The sequence below is a fragment of the Chaetura pelagica genome, unplaced genomic scaffold (genome assembly GCF_000747805.2).
Source record: "Chaetura pelagica isolate M959 unplaced genomic scaffold, ChaPel_1.0 scaffold222, whole genome shotgun sequence".
Classification (NCBI taxonomy): Eukaryota; Metazoa; Chordata; class Aves; order Apodiformes; family Apodidae; genus Chaetura; species Chaetura pelagica.
Genome location: NW_009952711.1, coordinates 5,594,390 through 5,609,105, shown reverse-complemented (window position 1 = coordinate 5,609,105; position 14,716 = coordinate 5,594,390). Strand labels below are relative to the sequence as shown.

Sequence of the window (14,716 nt, the reverse complement as noted above, 5' to 3'; positions counted from 1 at the left end):
CATCTAAGTCAACAGACAGAAGAAGCAGCCACAGTGCTGTGATCTGTTTCGTCCTTGCAATCTCCACACAGCCCTCAGTGCATTACATTTGAGAGGAACTTTCAGCCCAGCACACAGCACAGCTCACAACTGACACGACACAGTGAAAGTCAAAGCAAGCTCACCCAGCACCGTGAGAGTTGCCATTGCTACCGTGAAGTTTCGTGTGCCTGGAATGGTGGCCCGACAGACGTACACGCCTGCATGCTGCGCCTTTATGTCCGAGATCATGAGGTTCCCATTGCCCAGGACACGGGTATTGAAGACATCAATGGACTTATGGTCTGTTTGAGAGCAGGAGAACAGTGGTTACATGGCTGATCAATGTGTTTAAATAACTTATCTAAATAGGTTGCCTAGGCAGTAATGGCATAGATTAGAGTTTACAAGTCAAAAGATGAATGGGAAATCACAAATGAGCTTTCAGAGATTTCCATTTTGCATTTGCTTTGCTCTTCACTCTAGTTATCTGACCATTCAGATGGCTGAGTCTGACCACTTGGTGGATTTCAGATACAAACCACTTAACATCACAGCTGAAAAACTAAGGCCATTTTCCCAGTTAGCCTTCCCAATTGCTTTGCACTATGATTCAGTTAATCACTACCAACATCTACACCATCTTTACAAATAGGGATCATCTATCTCCTTCTGAATTATGCTGTGGATAAAATGAGAATATTCAATTTCCATAGATTTTCTTCCATTTTCATAGCAAAAGCTCTGTAGCTGTTAGGTAACTTTTTTCTTACATGTTTGTCTATAACAGTTGCTGAATCAACAAAGAAAGATATGTTTGGCTTCTCCCACTTTTAGAAATAAAAATTTAGGAAAACTTCTCATTATTTGCTTTTACAGGTACAGTCCTGACTTTTGTGTTTACATACATGTCAGAATAAAAACAGAAGTAGTTTTCATGGAAAGATGTGATGCACTGATGAACATTATTAGTCTTACTGCATTCTCTCTTTTCTCTCCTTCCAGGCAGACTATACCTATCCATAGTCCAAAGGGCCCATTAATACAAGGTCCAAATCACATTCACAGAAACATTTACAGGATGGTTTCATAGGATGCAACCACTCCAGCCTGCACTAACTCACCACTGACTCTCCTCCGAGTCACAAATCCCTGGAGATCACCACCTGACCAGGCAGTGTGGGACTGACAGAAGGGAGTGAAGAGTCCACAGCCTCAGAAAACCTCAGGGCTTCTCATCAGCAGTGTGGAAGTATGCAACTGAAAGTGTTTCACTTATCCCACCTAACCTTCTAATCATTACCTATTACACGAAGCCTCAGAACAGCAACCTAATTGCTGAAATCCTTTCTTTCCAGTTTCACTTCCTCTCCACAGGCTGAAGGTCATATGCTGTAATTTTAAGACCTACCTAACCGGCTCCATGAGATGATTGGCTTTGGATTCCCTGTGGCTACACACTCCAGTATGACAGTTTGATGAAGAGATGCTGTAATGTTTTGAGGACCAGCTATTATAGATGGCTTGTGAAAAGGCTTCAAATCTGAGGCTTTGGAGGGAAAAAAAAAAGAGGGGGGAGAAAAATTAAACAAAAACTCTATTAAATATGAAATAAAACATGACTTTCTTTTAAGGATGCTTACATTAAATTTACAAAGCCTTATTTCAGTCACTGTAGAAAATTACACTGAACAGTATTTTAGGCACAAGATACAAGCAAGCAAAATTATTATTTGGATGAGTGGTTCAGAGGACAGTTACAGCTCTTCAACTCATGTAACCCTGTTTTTGATATAATGTAAAATGAAAACAAAACCAAAACCCAACAACAATGCCACTGAAAAAATCTCAGAGTACCTGGAATTACACTCAGCACTGCCTCAGTGCTTTTCCGTCTGTTGGCTATTGTTGTGGCAACACATCGGTAATTCCCAGCATCCTTCTGTTCAACACCATAGATCTGAAGGACTCCTGTAGGTAGAGCAGTTATCCTGTCACAGAAACAAACAAAAAAAGAAATGTAGATAAAACTTTCATTTGGTAAACACCATCATGGAATTAACTACTTGATTTACAGTCATTGCTGCACTGACCTAGGAACAGCAGGCTGGAGGCTCAGAAACATTCTCTATATGTGACTCATCTCCTTGTATTTCTGATCCACATGCAAGATTCCCCCCAGCATCACAATGAATGCAGAGGAATTTACTTTCAACAAGCAGACCTTTCTCACCCTCAGAAGCAACCATCCGAAGCTTCTTTAGCCAGCTACTACATTCACTGTCGAGGTTGGCAGCAATTTCTGATATACTGGCATAACTGGCATATGGTTCCCAGAAACAAACATATATTTTCAATTTTTAAGTTTCTCCTTTTACCCTCCTTTGCATGCTAGCTATCTTAGATATGTTCAACAAAAGTTTTATGTTGAGAAGCATAGCAGTAGGTTCAACAAACACAACTTGGACATGGAAAGAATCTAGCAGGAAGCCTACACTTCAAATTAATCAATTTAAGAGACAAGTCCCCCTGTGCACAATTTCCCTAGCATGAAGTGTTTTAACCCATTTGTCTATACATATAATCTTTATTGGCCCTCTAAAGAAAAGCAGGTTCAGCATAAATTCTTCTGTGAAAGCAATCCTGCTAGTTCAAACCACCCCCATAGTCAAAGCCAATCTATTCTCTATCCCACAGCAATTTCCATTCCTGAAGATGACTCACATACAAAATTCACCAATAACAATTCATAGGTCAGTGATTACTGCACAGACAGTAGTGGGTGATTTTGGTCTGCACTCATAACACCTATTTAAAAAAATAAATTACTATTACTAGCTATTTTAATATTTAACATATTATACACATAGAATCTTATTTATGTAATGGCATTGCAAGTACTCAGATTTTCTTCTTGTAGCAGGCTCAAAATTATCACAGGAAATAAATTACTTTCTAAAATGTGTACCTACATACCTGTCCATGACTAAAGGTAAAGTTGTTCGATTCACTTCCCATGTCACGGTGGCAGGAGGGTTTGCTGTTATTTTACAGGCAAATCGAGCTACTCCACCTTCTTGGACCTCTGTTGAAAGTGGCTGGACTTCAAATGAAGAAATGGCTAAAGATAAGAGAACATTGAATTTAAAAAGACTGAAGTGAGGAAAAATTCCTGGCTAAACCAAACTCTAGATCATAGATCAACTTGGAAAAACACCCAGAAATACTCCAAATAGTCTAATGACCTTATCAGCTTTGCTCGATAGCACGGTTTTGTTGGTTGAATTCTTACTTAAAATAACTTTGCTTTAATCTAATTCAGCAAAAAAAAGTTTCAACGAAAATGACACACTCAAATAGAATTAAGTGTCTGGGATGCAGCTGGAAAGCGTGTTGATTATTAAACTAATGCAGTTCATGTTAATTCAACTAGTTTGGGACTCGCCCCACAATACTTTCAAACCCCAACTGACTGCAACAGAAAACTTCCAAAACAACATTTGGTTCCTGACAGTCATATTTTAGTAAAAGCATTTGCAGATTTGTACAAATTCACGTTTGGTAAGAAAAATAAATTAAAAACAAACAAAAAACCCCTCAAAATAATGTTAATCATGTAAGAACACTTCCAGCCCAACAGTCTGAGCGGTCACTAAGCAAATGCCTGATGCACAGAGCTTCAAGATAATTTTGAGCAATTAAAACTTAAGGAGTTCACAAAATCAAACCAACTGAAGTGGCAGATCAATGAATACCTTCCACCTAACAGACACCTAAGAAATTGATCAGTACTTGGATTTCTTTGCCCAGAAAATCAAAGCCAAAGGAATACAAAACTCTCTACCCAGTGCCACTTACAAAATAATTAACAGAAAGAACAACTCTTCAGAGGCAATTCCTTTTGGATAATCCACAACACAAATAAGAAATCCACACATATTTCCACCCCTGTAACTGCAAAGGGATACAATCTCTGCATAAACTCAATGGTGCGGATTTGTATTTTAAAAAAATCAGATCTCAAATACATTTCTGCTCTTGTATATATTTTACAGAAACATGTTTTCAATAGATAAATCAGGAATAGTAAGCTAAATATCTCTCAACATTCAAGTTTTGTGTTGAAAGAATTCCTCTATTTTACTTGTTTATTAACTGAAATATTTTTTTATCCTATTTACTCTAATATGTTCTCAACAATGTCCTCCTGCATCAAGGACACGTACAGTACTAATGTACACTCCCCCCTGTCACTTTAATACTACTGCACAGCACCAACATGTTAATATTGGAGTGGGAAGGAAATGTGACATCACCTGGCTGCTTTCCCCTCCAAGCACAAATTAATTCCTAACACAGGCCAAACTACATTACTTAAAGATTCCTTTTACTCGTATACCTATTTCACTTCTTGGTCAGAATAAATCCTCTTTTTGCACTGCATTCCTGTAGGTGCACCAGCACTGCAGGAATGAGGCTCCTAATCATACCAGCAGAGTTGAAGTGTTGCAGCTTTGTGAACAGACCTCCCAAAGCATAGACAAAGGCACAGACAATAAGAAAAACACAAATCAACCTAACCTGAGTTTCAGAGCCATCACATGGCACAGCTGCACCACACAGCCAGTGGCATAAAAAAGGGCATTTTACCAAGGCAGACAAGTAACCATACAGTCCTATGTGTGCTCTTGCACACATTTAAAAGTTTCATTTCCATAGGAACTATAAAATCACACCTGTAATTTTCTTACATAGGTATGATTATTTAAAGGGACAGAGTGAGACAACAAAACCACAATATTTGGTTTTCATCTATGTTTATAAAAAATAATTATGTGTAAGCTGCTTCGCAGATCTACAGTGAAATTAAGGGAAACTGGTCATTCATAGAACACAAAATGTCATAATAGTAAGGAAGAATGGATTCAAGTAAATCACTTAGAAAATCCAGTGCAAATTGTTAACTGAGGTTGGTATTGAAAGCATATCTTTCCAGCCAAGCAGGAACAACGTATTTCCTCAGAAAATTAATCTTCCAAGATAGCTGAACTCAGAACTATGAAGAACTGCACAAAATCTTCAGAAAAACTCATTAATGTCACTAAATATTATTTTAAAAACAATTTTTTCCCATTCATCTAAATGTATACATTGTTTGCCAGTTTAGCTCAATACATGCTTCTTCTGTATCTTGCTTCTTTACTCAAATCTCTGGATTCTTCTTAATTCTGACTATGTGTTCCAGTAAAATCTGTTTTTACAAGTCTATTGCTGTCTCGTGAAACCTGACCTCTTTGTAACAGGCTTGTTTTCATGGCAAGCACTGATAACCAGCTCAGAACCCCAAGAACAAGTCTTTAAAGCAGTGCTGTTAAGAGGTCAGAGCTCCATAAAATGGATAAGAAACAAAGTCTCAAGAGACATACGCTGTTCCTGAAAACAACCCTGCAAAACACAATAAATGCAAGTGCCTTTTTGAGTTATCCCTCTCTTCTCCAGTCCATTTAATTATTTTACTTCCAGATTTGTAGCCAAAATAAATTAATGTTACTCTAAGAAGCTGCTGCTCCCACCCTTTTTAATTTGCATTATAGCAAACACTGATCACAGAAGAAAACAATAGCTAAAAACCATATTTACTTTCATAAATTCCTGCAATTTATGTGATGGGAACATGTGTTTGTATAGATACTTCTGAGTATTAATACCTTTGACAGCATAAACCCCACAATTCTGTCCAATAGAGTTATCTATGCAGAGAGAAATCAGAGTTCAGTTCTGGTATGAGTTCCCTCATTTACCATTCAAGTAAACATCCACTTGCTCAAAATTCAAATTATTACTTGGTGTGGCATGCTGATTAAACATTAGAGAAACCTAGTTGGTGTTTTCTGCACCATACATACTTTGAACACTTACTTTCCTGCATGCATGCAAAAAATTGTGTGTGCCTAAAATGCTTTACCTAGCTTTAAGTGCTATGATACAAAAAAGTAAAACTTAAAAAGTTTGTTCCTCATGCCTTTTTGGTTTGTTTGTTTAAATACAACAGTAGTCTTTTATTCAGTTTAGTTAAAAAATAAAAGAGAGAGAAACAAACAACTCTACAACACACACACTTCATTCTTGAAATGAAGTCCTGAAGCTTGTTCACATGTCCAGGTGACTTGTTCCCTTACATGCTGCACTTTCTATTCATACACTGTGTCATTAAGTGATTTTCTGAATGAGCTTGAGAGGCAAAAGAAATTCCAACAACCCACATGTTTATTATTGTTAAAGTTTGCTGGTTACATCACAGCTGACACTAGCCAAAGACTGGACTGCAACTGTATAATAAAAATCCTGAAAGAATGTAAGATAAAACCCCTGAACTGAAATCACTCCCTGAACTGAAACAGTAGCACAGAATTGGGTTTCATCTAACCAGAATGAAGCAAATATTGGGAAACTCTCCAGCGCATGATACTGGCCTCTTAAGTATTTCTCAAGAGATAATGGCCTCTCAGAGAGATGAACTGCTCAGGTGGAAAGAACAAAAGTGCACCATGCCATCTGTAGAGCCTACGTGTTAATGCCATTGAGAATTACACAATAGCCCAAACCCTTCAAACAAAACAAAGATTCTTTCCTTTTTAATTCTCAGGTGAAGAGGTTTCACTTGAGAAAAGTAATCATGTTTGTTAAAGAAAAGCTATGTGTTGTTTTTTCCCAAAGAACTGGATTTCAGGACAGTGCATGACAAATGTAATATTTAATTTTCTCATCTTAATTTAGTTTTCATTATGCTGTCTCTCTTTGAAGCAGTATTTTAAAAGGCAACAAATACATGTTCTAGATTTTGTTACCAAAGCCAACTTGCACACATTTTCCTTGAGTTTAAAGCAATTTTTCAGTCCTTGCAGGAGCAAGTCTTAACACAGATTATGGGGGGAGTTCTGCCATGCCTTTTGTTTATATGGACATCTTTTTCCAAATGATTTGCTACTCAAATGACACACTCTGGTGTGGATCTATATTGGGAATAACCTTTACATGAGAACTGACAGATCCAGACATGCAGCCAGACTACAAACATATAGCTATTCTCCCCAGATCTGGTTAAGCAGTTGGAGCACACAGAGATGGAGCTGTCACCAAGTGATCTAATGGGTGGATCATTGCTGAGTTTCCCAGGAGATGACAGCAAAAATTACAGCTCAGAATCTGCTTAGTACATACAGTTCAGAGGTGAGTGTTTCCCAAATGGAGCAACATGGGTAACATTTTTCATAACAATAACTGAAAAGGGGTTACTCTGAAATTATGTTCTGTATGTGCTACCACAAGCACAGTGATTTCCTTAAAAAAAAATAATATCAAGTGTTGTTTGACCTACAATTATTTTTTTTTAAATGTGAGGCATAAAAATGAGAAAAATGAGAGGCAAACACTATGAAAATCTCTCCAGACAACTGTGAAGGCTCATAAAATAGGATTTCTAGGATGCAGGTAGATGACAGCTCTTGAAGCATTTAAAATGCCATGTTTTTAGTAAGTAGCTAAGGAAGGAAGCTTACACATCAGTTCATGCAGAAGCACACTACAGAATTTCTTCCAGTGTCTAACTTAAAATCTCACCTCTTCCAGTTTGGTGTGGTCTCACAAGAGCCAAGTAAAAGGGATCACCTCCCTTGCCCTGCTGGCCACTCTTCTTTTAATGCAGCCCAGGACACAGTTTGCTTTCTGGGCTGCAGGTGCACATTGCTGGCTCATGTTGAGCTTCTCATCAACCAGCACCTTCCAACCCAAATATGATTCTCCTGCTTTTCTTTGAAATGCAAGAGTACATGTTAGCTTGGGAACAAAATATTCCTCAAGTCTTCTTGACCACACCAGGGATCAGAAAAATTTGGTTTGGAACTATGGGCCTTTGGTAGCTCATAAATGCTTTGGATGCTCACAAATGTAAGCATCTGCAAAGACTTTCTCTTCCTTCAGTCTCACTCATTATCTGCACTGATATTTTCCACCTCTTAATGGCTACTATTTAAGGCAAACAACTGAGTTTCAGACGGAACTGAGTTCCATCTGTAAGAGGAAGTGATATCATCCAAAACACATTTGGCTCTTTCAGGCACAAAGGAAAAGTGTCAGTTCATTCTGACTCTTTTAGAGTGAAGAGAAAAAGACTGTAATTCAAACATTATACTGGTAATGGCATTCTTGTAAATCAGCAGAAATTCAACTCTTCTGGTAAAATGCAAGGGTAGCTTTTTCCATAAAGCCAGCTGTTACTTAATTTTTTTGCCAGAGTGGTTGGAAAAATAAGCTTAACTAAAATACACTTTTTTCCGTATGCTTGCATTTAAAATAAATATTCTGCAATTGCATGATTTTATACTACTATTGCTTAAAATTTTAGTTTACTTGGTTTTTATTTATAACCAAGGATGTGTACAGTGCCAAAAGCTTGATACTTAAACTCGGATGGAACAAAATTAATCTTTTTTTGGTTTCCCAAAAAATCAGGAGCACCACAAAATATATAAATAAAATAATCTAATAAATCATGTAACCTGCTGACATCACTACCAAGATGTTTAGAATCCCATGAAAATTCTAGATAAATGTTATCACACATTGGCATATTAATGACCTGAGATAGCCCAACAAAAAGCAACTGGCACCAACAGAACAACTAACCCATAGTTCTCCACAAATTCTAAAAACAGGGAGGGGAATTTAGTATCCATGAGCTCATCTTATGTTTCTCCTCAGATTAATGAGTTCATAAATTAGGGCTCCCAAGATAGTTGTTCTTCTCACTTGCATGCTTAAAAACATCTGTAGTAAGAAAGGGAGGAGAATAATGACCAATGCTGTCTCAACTTCTCATACACATTGCACATGTTGCATACCCCTGCATACCTGCAGGAGAGATGAGCAAAATATTGCATATTATCCTAATCTAACACACAAGTAAGTCTTAATTACAGGTTGAATCTCTAACATCAGTATCCACAGATTTTAATGTTGAGACTAACCACACCTTCATTCCCAGAAAGGCAGTACAGACCTACAACTCCAACTGCCTTTCGTAATATTTAAAAAAAAACGTTTACAGACCATTTCACTTGCAAAGATAACATACATTGTAAAGGATTACTGAACCAGATCATCACAATTTTAAAATCCATACAGGTGTGTATGTATGTGTGTATACATATATATATATATATATATAATATAACTAGGACAGTTAGAGGAAGCACAGTCTTTGAGCAGTCCCACTTCATATCACTGGTATGTCGGGAATAGCTTTCTAGAATGGCACTTTGTGCCCTCTAATCCCAAATTACACTAATTTACTTTCACGTGCAACAAGGAGATTGCTGCTATTAGTCCCTGGATTTCAATGAAATACTAACACTGAATTATTAGACATGACTTACAAATCAGTATTCACTTCAATTGTCTGGAAATGTGGTCATCCCAGTAAAAGAGCATTCATTTTACATTGCCACTCTACTTTGCACCTTCATATTTTACCTTTAAGTTCTGCTCCTCCTCTGTTTTATCAGGCTGGTTAAAAATTCACTCTTAGAAAGAAGACAGGATACAGACCTAAGATTACATCATAAACACGCTAGTTTGCCATTAGTGTGACATTTAATTTCTCAATATGAAAAATAAAATAATTTTCCTGGAAAACCTAGAGAACGCACATCAAAAATGGGGGAAGTGGAGGGAGAGGGGGAAGAATAATAAAAAAAAAGGATCTAATTCAAATATCACATAACAGAAAAAAAATATTCTAAGGAAGAAAGAAAAAAAACAAGGGGAGATGGAATGGAACAAACATCAATGCTACAAAGCAAGGCTTGGCTGGCACCTAAATTACTGTTTCTACATACAGAAACATTTCAGTATATTTCAGATTCTTTCTGTTCCTCCAGAAACATCGGAACATGCAAGTCAAAAGCTAGCAATGAGTCTTTTCACAAGACAAAAAGCCCACGTATCTACAGAACTATCACGCTGGAAGGATGAAAATTCTACAGAAAAACTTAACTGCACATTTAGCCCTGTGTCTCTACTGCCAATACCTCAGAAAATTCAGGAACTTTTCCTCCATAATACTTTTGAAAAATGCTTCTTTAATCACTCCAAGTGACACTGCAACTTCCTTTATGTCTTGACTTATTGAAATTAAATCCGAGGAAGAAAAAAATTTCCCTTTAGTAACTAAGCAAAAGGTTTAAGTTTAAATTCATCAAAACTTTTTTCCATGAGAAACACTAGTCTGAGACAAAAACATGAATCTGGTAAAGAGTCATGTTTACTTTAGTCTACACTGAAATGAAAAGTAGTCACAGAAGTGCAAATAATGTTCCTCTTCCTAATAAATTCTGTGTTGTTCAGGAACATACAGATCAAAAGCCCACAGCCTCCAGGGTATACTGATACTAACAGCAAGCAGGGTAACATTCAGTCTATCACTATGCTATTAGTGAAATAGATTACACTGTATTTTCACAGACACTTGAGTTAAATATATTTCTAGGATAAACCTAACACATTTTTCTCTTCCTAAAATGAAAACAAAAATATAAAGAATTACTCTTCTATTATTTTACCAATATGAAGAAATTATTAGATTGTGACAGTACAAACAGCATAGCAGCAGTTTTAAAGATGATAGTTCAGAGTTATATTGAACAAGGAACCAATCCCAGGTTATTACCTTAGAGCATTACAACTAAACAATCAGGAAGTTAAAGGAGACTGTAACTGCTGCAATTTTTTTACACTTTCTAATAATTTATATGAGACACCTATGAATCTGTCTATTTCAATAATTTTTCTTAACCATTTGCCATTTAGAATCTCCTGGCAGGCATTTTAACATTTTAAAGAAGGAGGACTGGAATTACAGCTTGCACAAAATGCAATCATATTCTATAGTGATCATTATTATTCTGATGCTTTGGAAAACACTGCAGAGTGAAAAATAACAGAGCTGCATTATTAGGAGCCACTAACTTAGCACTATAACTTGGCTTCCTCTTCCCTTCTTACCTTTTCTTTCCTAAGCCAAATTACAGATTTATCAAAATGGGATGACATTTTGGGAGCTACTAGCATAGCTTATTGGCATCTTCATGTTCACAAATCCAGACAGTCTGAGAGATAGACATTTAAGACTTCAAATACATACTGCTTTATTTTTTCCAACCTGTTGACAAGTAGGAGTCTTACTTTTCATTTCAATAGGCTTTGAGTCAGGGCTTCACCTAGAGAGATAGGAGACCCTTTATTGAGAAAATACTGTGCCTCCTCAATTCTCTAGATAATGTGTGTATTGCTACAGAACACCGGCATATATTGCCCTGCTAGGGCCAGAAAGAGAGAAGAAGCAAGACTGGAAAGGAAGGGAGTTGTTCTGGTTTGTTTTACTGATCCTTACAAATTTTTTTTTAGATATGAGTGTGAAATATGCCAATATTTCAACTGAAAACACTAACCTAAACAATAAAAAAAGGTATTTTTAAAGGTCCAAATATTGCAAAAAGCAAACAAGATTAGAAACTCTATTTCTACAGTGTAAAAGACATGTAAGCACACAGAATGAGCCATATTTGCCCAAGAAATTCATCATTCCTTATAGACAAAACTGATCCTTCACACTACATGCACCTCACGATTCAGTTCACAGAACAGTACTGGCAGGTTGCAGGCAAGGGGCAAATCTTCCTGAGGCATTAGTCTGTGAGATGCTCTCAAAAATTTTGAGTTTTGAAGGCACCAGAAACTGCATTGCACACAAGGGTAATAACTGAAAGCTTTCATTGATAAATACTAAGGAGACCCCAGATGAGATAACGAGTGAGGATTCGGGCCATCTGCCCTTTCTGCTGTCCTCAATTCATTATCTCTGCTATGGACAAATCTTCTCCAGAGCACTGACTGCTAAGCTGAAGAGTGAGCTCCTTTGCAGAGCTTACTGCAGTTTTGCCTCCAACAAACTGCCAGTCAATTATATCTGATAAACAATCTGCTCTGATAAAACTTAGAGTCACCTTACTGCAAAAACATTTACTTCTAGCCTTATATATACTGAGTTCCACCACTAAAAGTAAACAAAGAGAGGGAGTTGCAATAGAGAATGGAATGGAAAAAGGCAGAAACAATGGTATATTTTAATTTTTCCTTTCCTCTCGTATTTTTGCCAACCTGCTGACAGATATCTAAGTAGTGTAATTTTTAGACAATTATTTCCAAACTAAGATGCAATTCACTAGGAGTTATTCTCCAACCTCTGATAAGAAGACAGAAACTTACATTAATAATTAGCTTCATATATAAAACCCACAATTCTAAAATACAAAACTATCTCTTTGTGCATTAAAATCTTGGCACAGCCATGTCAATGACTGCTTCATGGGTAGCATTTGCCCAGTCACAAACTAGCCACTACTTTTTGGGTACTGAAGAATGCTATAATATAAAGGCGATGAAATGGAGAAGCAAAGAGGTCAACAGCCTGAGCACCCTTAAACAAAAGTTCCCTTGGAGATGCCAGCTGCAATCTCATTTGTTTCCTCAAACACTTGCAGGTCTCCCTGATCCTTTCTGTAAAGCTCCTAATTCAGTGGCTGACAAATGATCTCTTTCAAAATCTCTGTACAGGAATAACCAAGTCTGGATATGTGCCCAGAAGATCACTAAGCTCTCCACCATTTGGGCTGGGACTAGATTCTGTAAAAGAGCTTCTGGGCACACACAGACTCATGCACACAGAGACAGTTTTTACCACCAGCTTCTTGAAGTTAAGACCGGTCTGAAGTTTCATATGTAGCATTTTCTCTTCCTGAAAACTTGGAAGTCAAGTAAACTATCCTGGACTAGGTTTTTAGGGAAATGTACTTTCTTTCCTACAGTATCCTCTTATTCCTTCCTTCCTACAGTATCCTCAGAAAGTAGGGAAGTATATTGTCTTCTCCACACAGAGAATAAAAAATATTGAGAAGGAGTTTCTGATATATCCCAGTAAACAAAGTCAAGAATAGAGGAGGACTCAAATGGATGCATGCTGAAAACAGCTGACAGGAAAGAAGAAGAAACTTGACAAGATAAGGAAAATTTTCCCCCCTCCCAGGAAGAACTGAAATCAGCCATTTCCTTGCACATCCTGACTTTCCTAAGTTTGTTTTTGTTTTCATTAAAAACAAAATAAAACTTTTATTCTCTCTTACAAGAGCTCTTTACAAGTGCAAGGTCTGGAGATGGGGTCTCAAAGATACAGTATCATCTTTGGCTGCTCCAGAGAAAAAGCAGCAAAAAAAAAACAGATAACATGCATGGTTCTGAACAGCCTCCCTCTGGTGAAGCAGCAGAGGAAATGCAATCCATTCGTATACTCATGGACACCATGGAAGGCAGAAGCAAGTCCTACCACTGCCATTTAACTACTGTCTCAAAGTTTTCAGACCTGTGAATGTTTGATTTTGAGGCACAGGATACATCAAATAGCACACCAGGCTCTCAACATTTAAAAATGTGGCTGCCTGTCTAAGATTTCCTTCATGGCTAAAACTGTGAATTCAAAAGTCTTCCAAGCATCACAATACACCAGAAGTCTCTATGATACTGATCCATTTTCTCAAGGATAAGAGCAACCACTTCATCTCAAAATATATTGTACTTTATAAAGATGCTCTTTCCTTTTGCTAAACAGGCAACATGTGTTCACTGTGCATTCTGGAAAGCATTAACTTTAGCAACAGGAAGAAATTCATAATTAGCATGTCAGCTGTATGTTAAGAAAAAACATAAAAACAGAGAAAACTGGCTTCTCAGAAGGGGATAATCACCCTTCCAAAAGTTATCTTAAAGGCAGAAACATGCATTCAGGAACAGAAAGTACAACAGCAAGTACAGAGACACCTTGACAGGCTGGAGAGGTGGGCCAGTGCCAACCAACCTCATGAAGTTCAACAAGGCCAAGTGCAAGGTCCTGCATCTGGGTTGGCACAACCCCAGGCACAAATACAAGCTGGGGGGAGAATTGCTGGAGAGCAGTCCTGAGGAGAAGGACTTGGGGCTGGTAGTTGATGAGAAGCTCGACATGAGCTGCCAGTGTGCACTGGAGCCCAGAGAGCAACTGCATCCTGGCCTGCATCAAAAGAAGTGTGGCCAGCAGGGCCAGGGAGGGGATTCTGTCCCTCTACTTGGCTCTGGTGAGACCCCACCTGGAATAATGTGTACAGTTCTGGGGCCCTCAGCACAGGAAAGATACGGACCTGTTGGAGAGGGTCCAGAGAAGGGCAACCAAGATGATCAAAGGCCTGGAGCACCTCTGCTGTGGCAGAGGCAGGCTGAGAGAGTTGGGGCTGTTCAGCCTACAGAAGAGAAGGCTCTGGGGAGACCTTATAGCACCTTCCAGTACTTGAAAGGGGCCTACAGGAAAGCTGAGGAGGGGCTTTTTATCAGAGAGGGCAGTGATAGGACAAGGGGTAATGGTTTTAAACTGAGAGAGGGGAGATTTAGGTTAGATATTAAGAAGAAATTCTTCACTATAAGGGTGGTGAGGAACTGGAATGGGTTGCCCAGGGAGGCTGTTGATGCCCCATCCCTGGAGGTTTTTAAGGCCAGGTTGGACAAGGCTTTGTGCAATCTGATCTAGTGGTAGGGTTCCCTGCTTATGGCAGGGGGG

General features: G+C 38.0%; 1 protein-coding gene across 1 annotated transcript in view; it reads right to left on the bottom strand.

Moving 5' to 3' along the window:
• The window catches only part of PRTG (protogenin), a 93,641-nt gene that overhangs the window by 45,422 nt on the left and 33,503 nt on the right, over window positions 1–14,716 (bottom strand). Inside the window, exons 6-9 of the mRNA XM_009994540.1 lie at window positions 2,995–3,139; window positions 1,876–2,009; window positions 1,430–1,567; window positions 165–323 (exon numbers count right to left, since the gene is read on the bottom strand). Of these exons, the coding sequence (XP_009992842.1) occupies window positions 165–323; window positions 1,430–1,567; window positions 1,876–2,009; window positions 2,995–3,139 (576 nt within the window). The remainder of the gene's footprint in view (window positions 1–164; window positions 324–1,429; window positions 1,568–1,875; window positions 2,010–2,994; window positions 3,140–14,716) is intronic.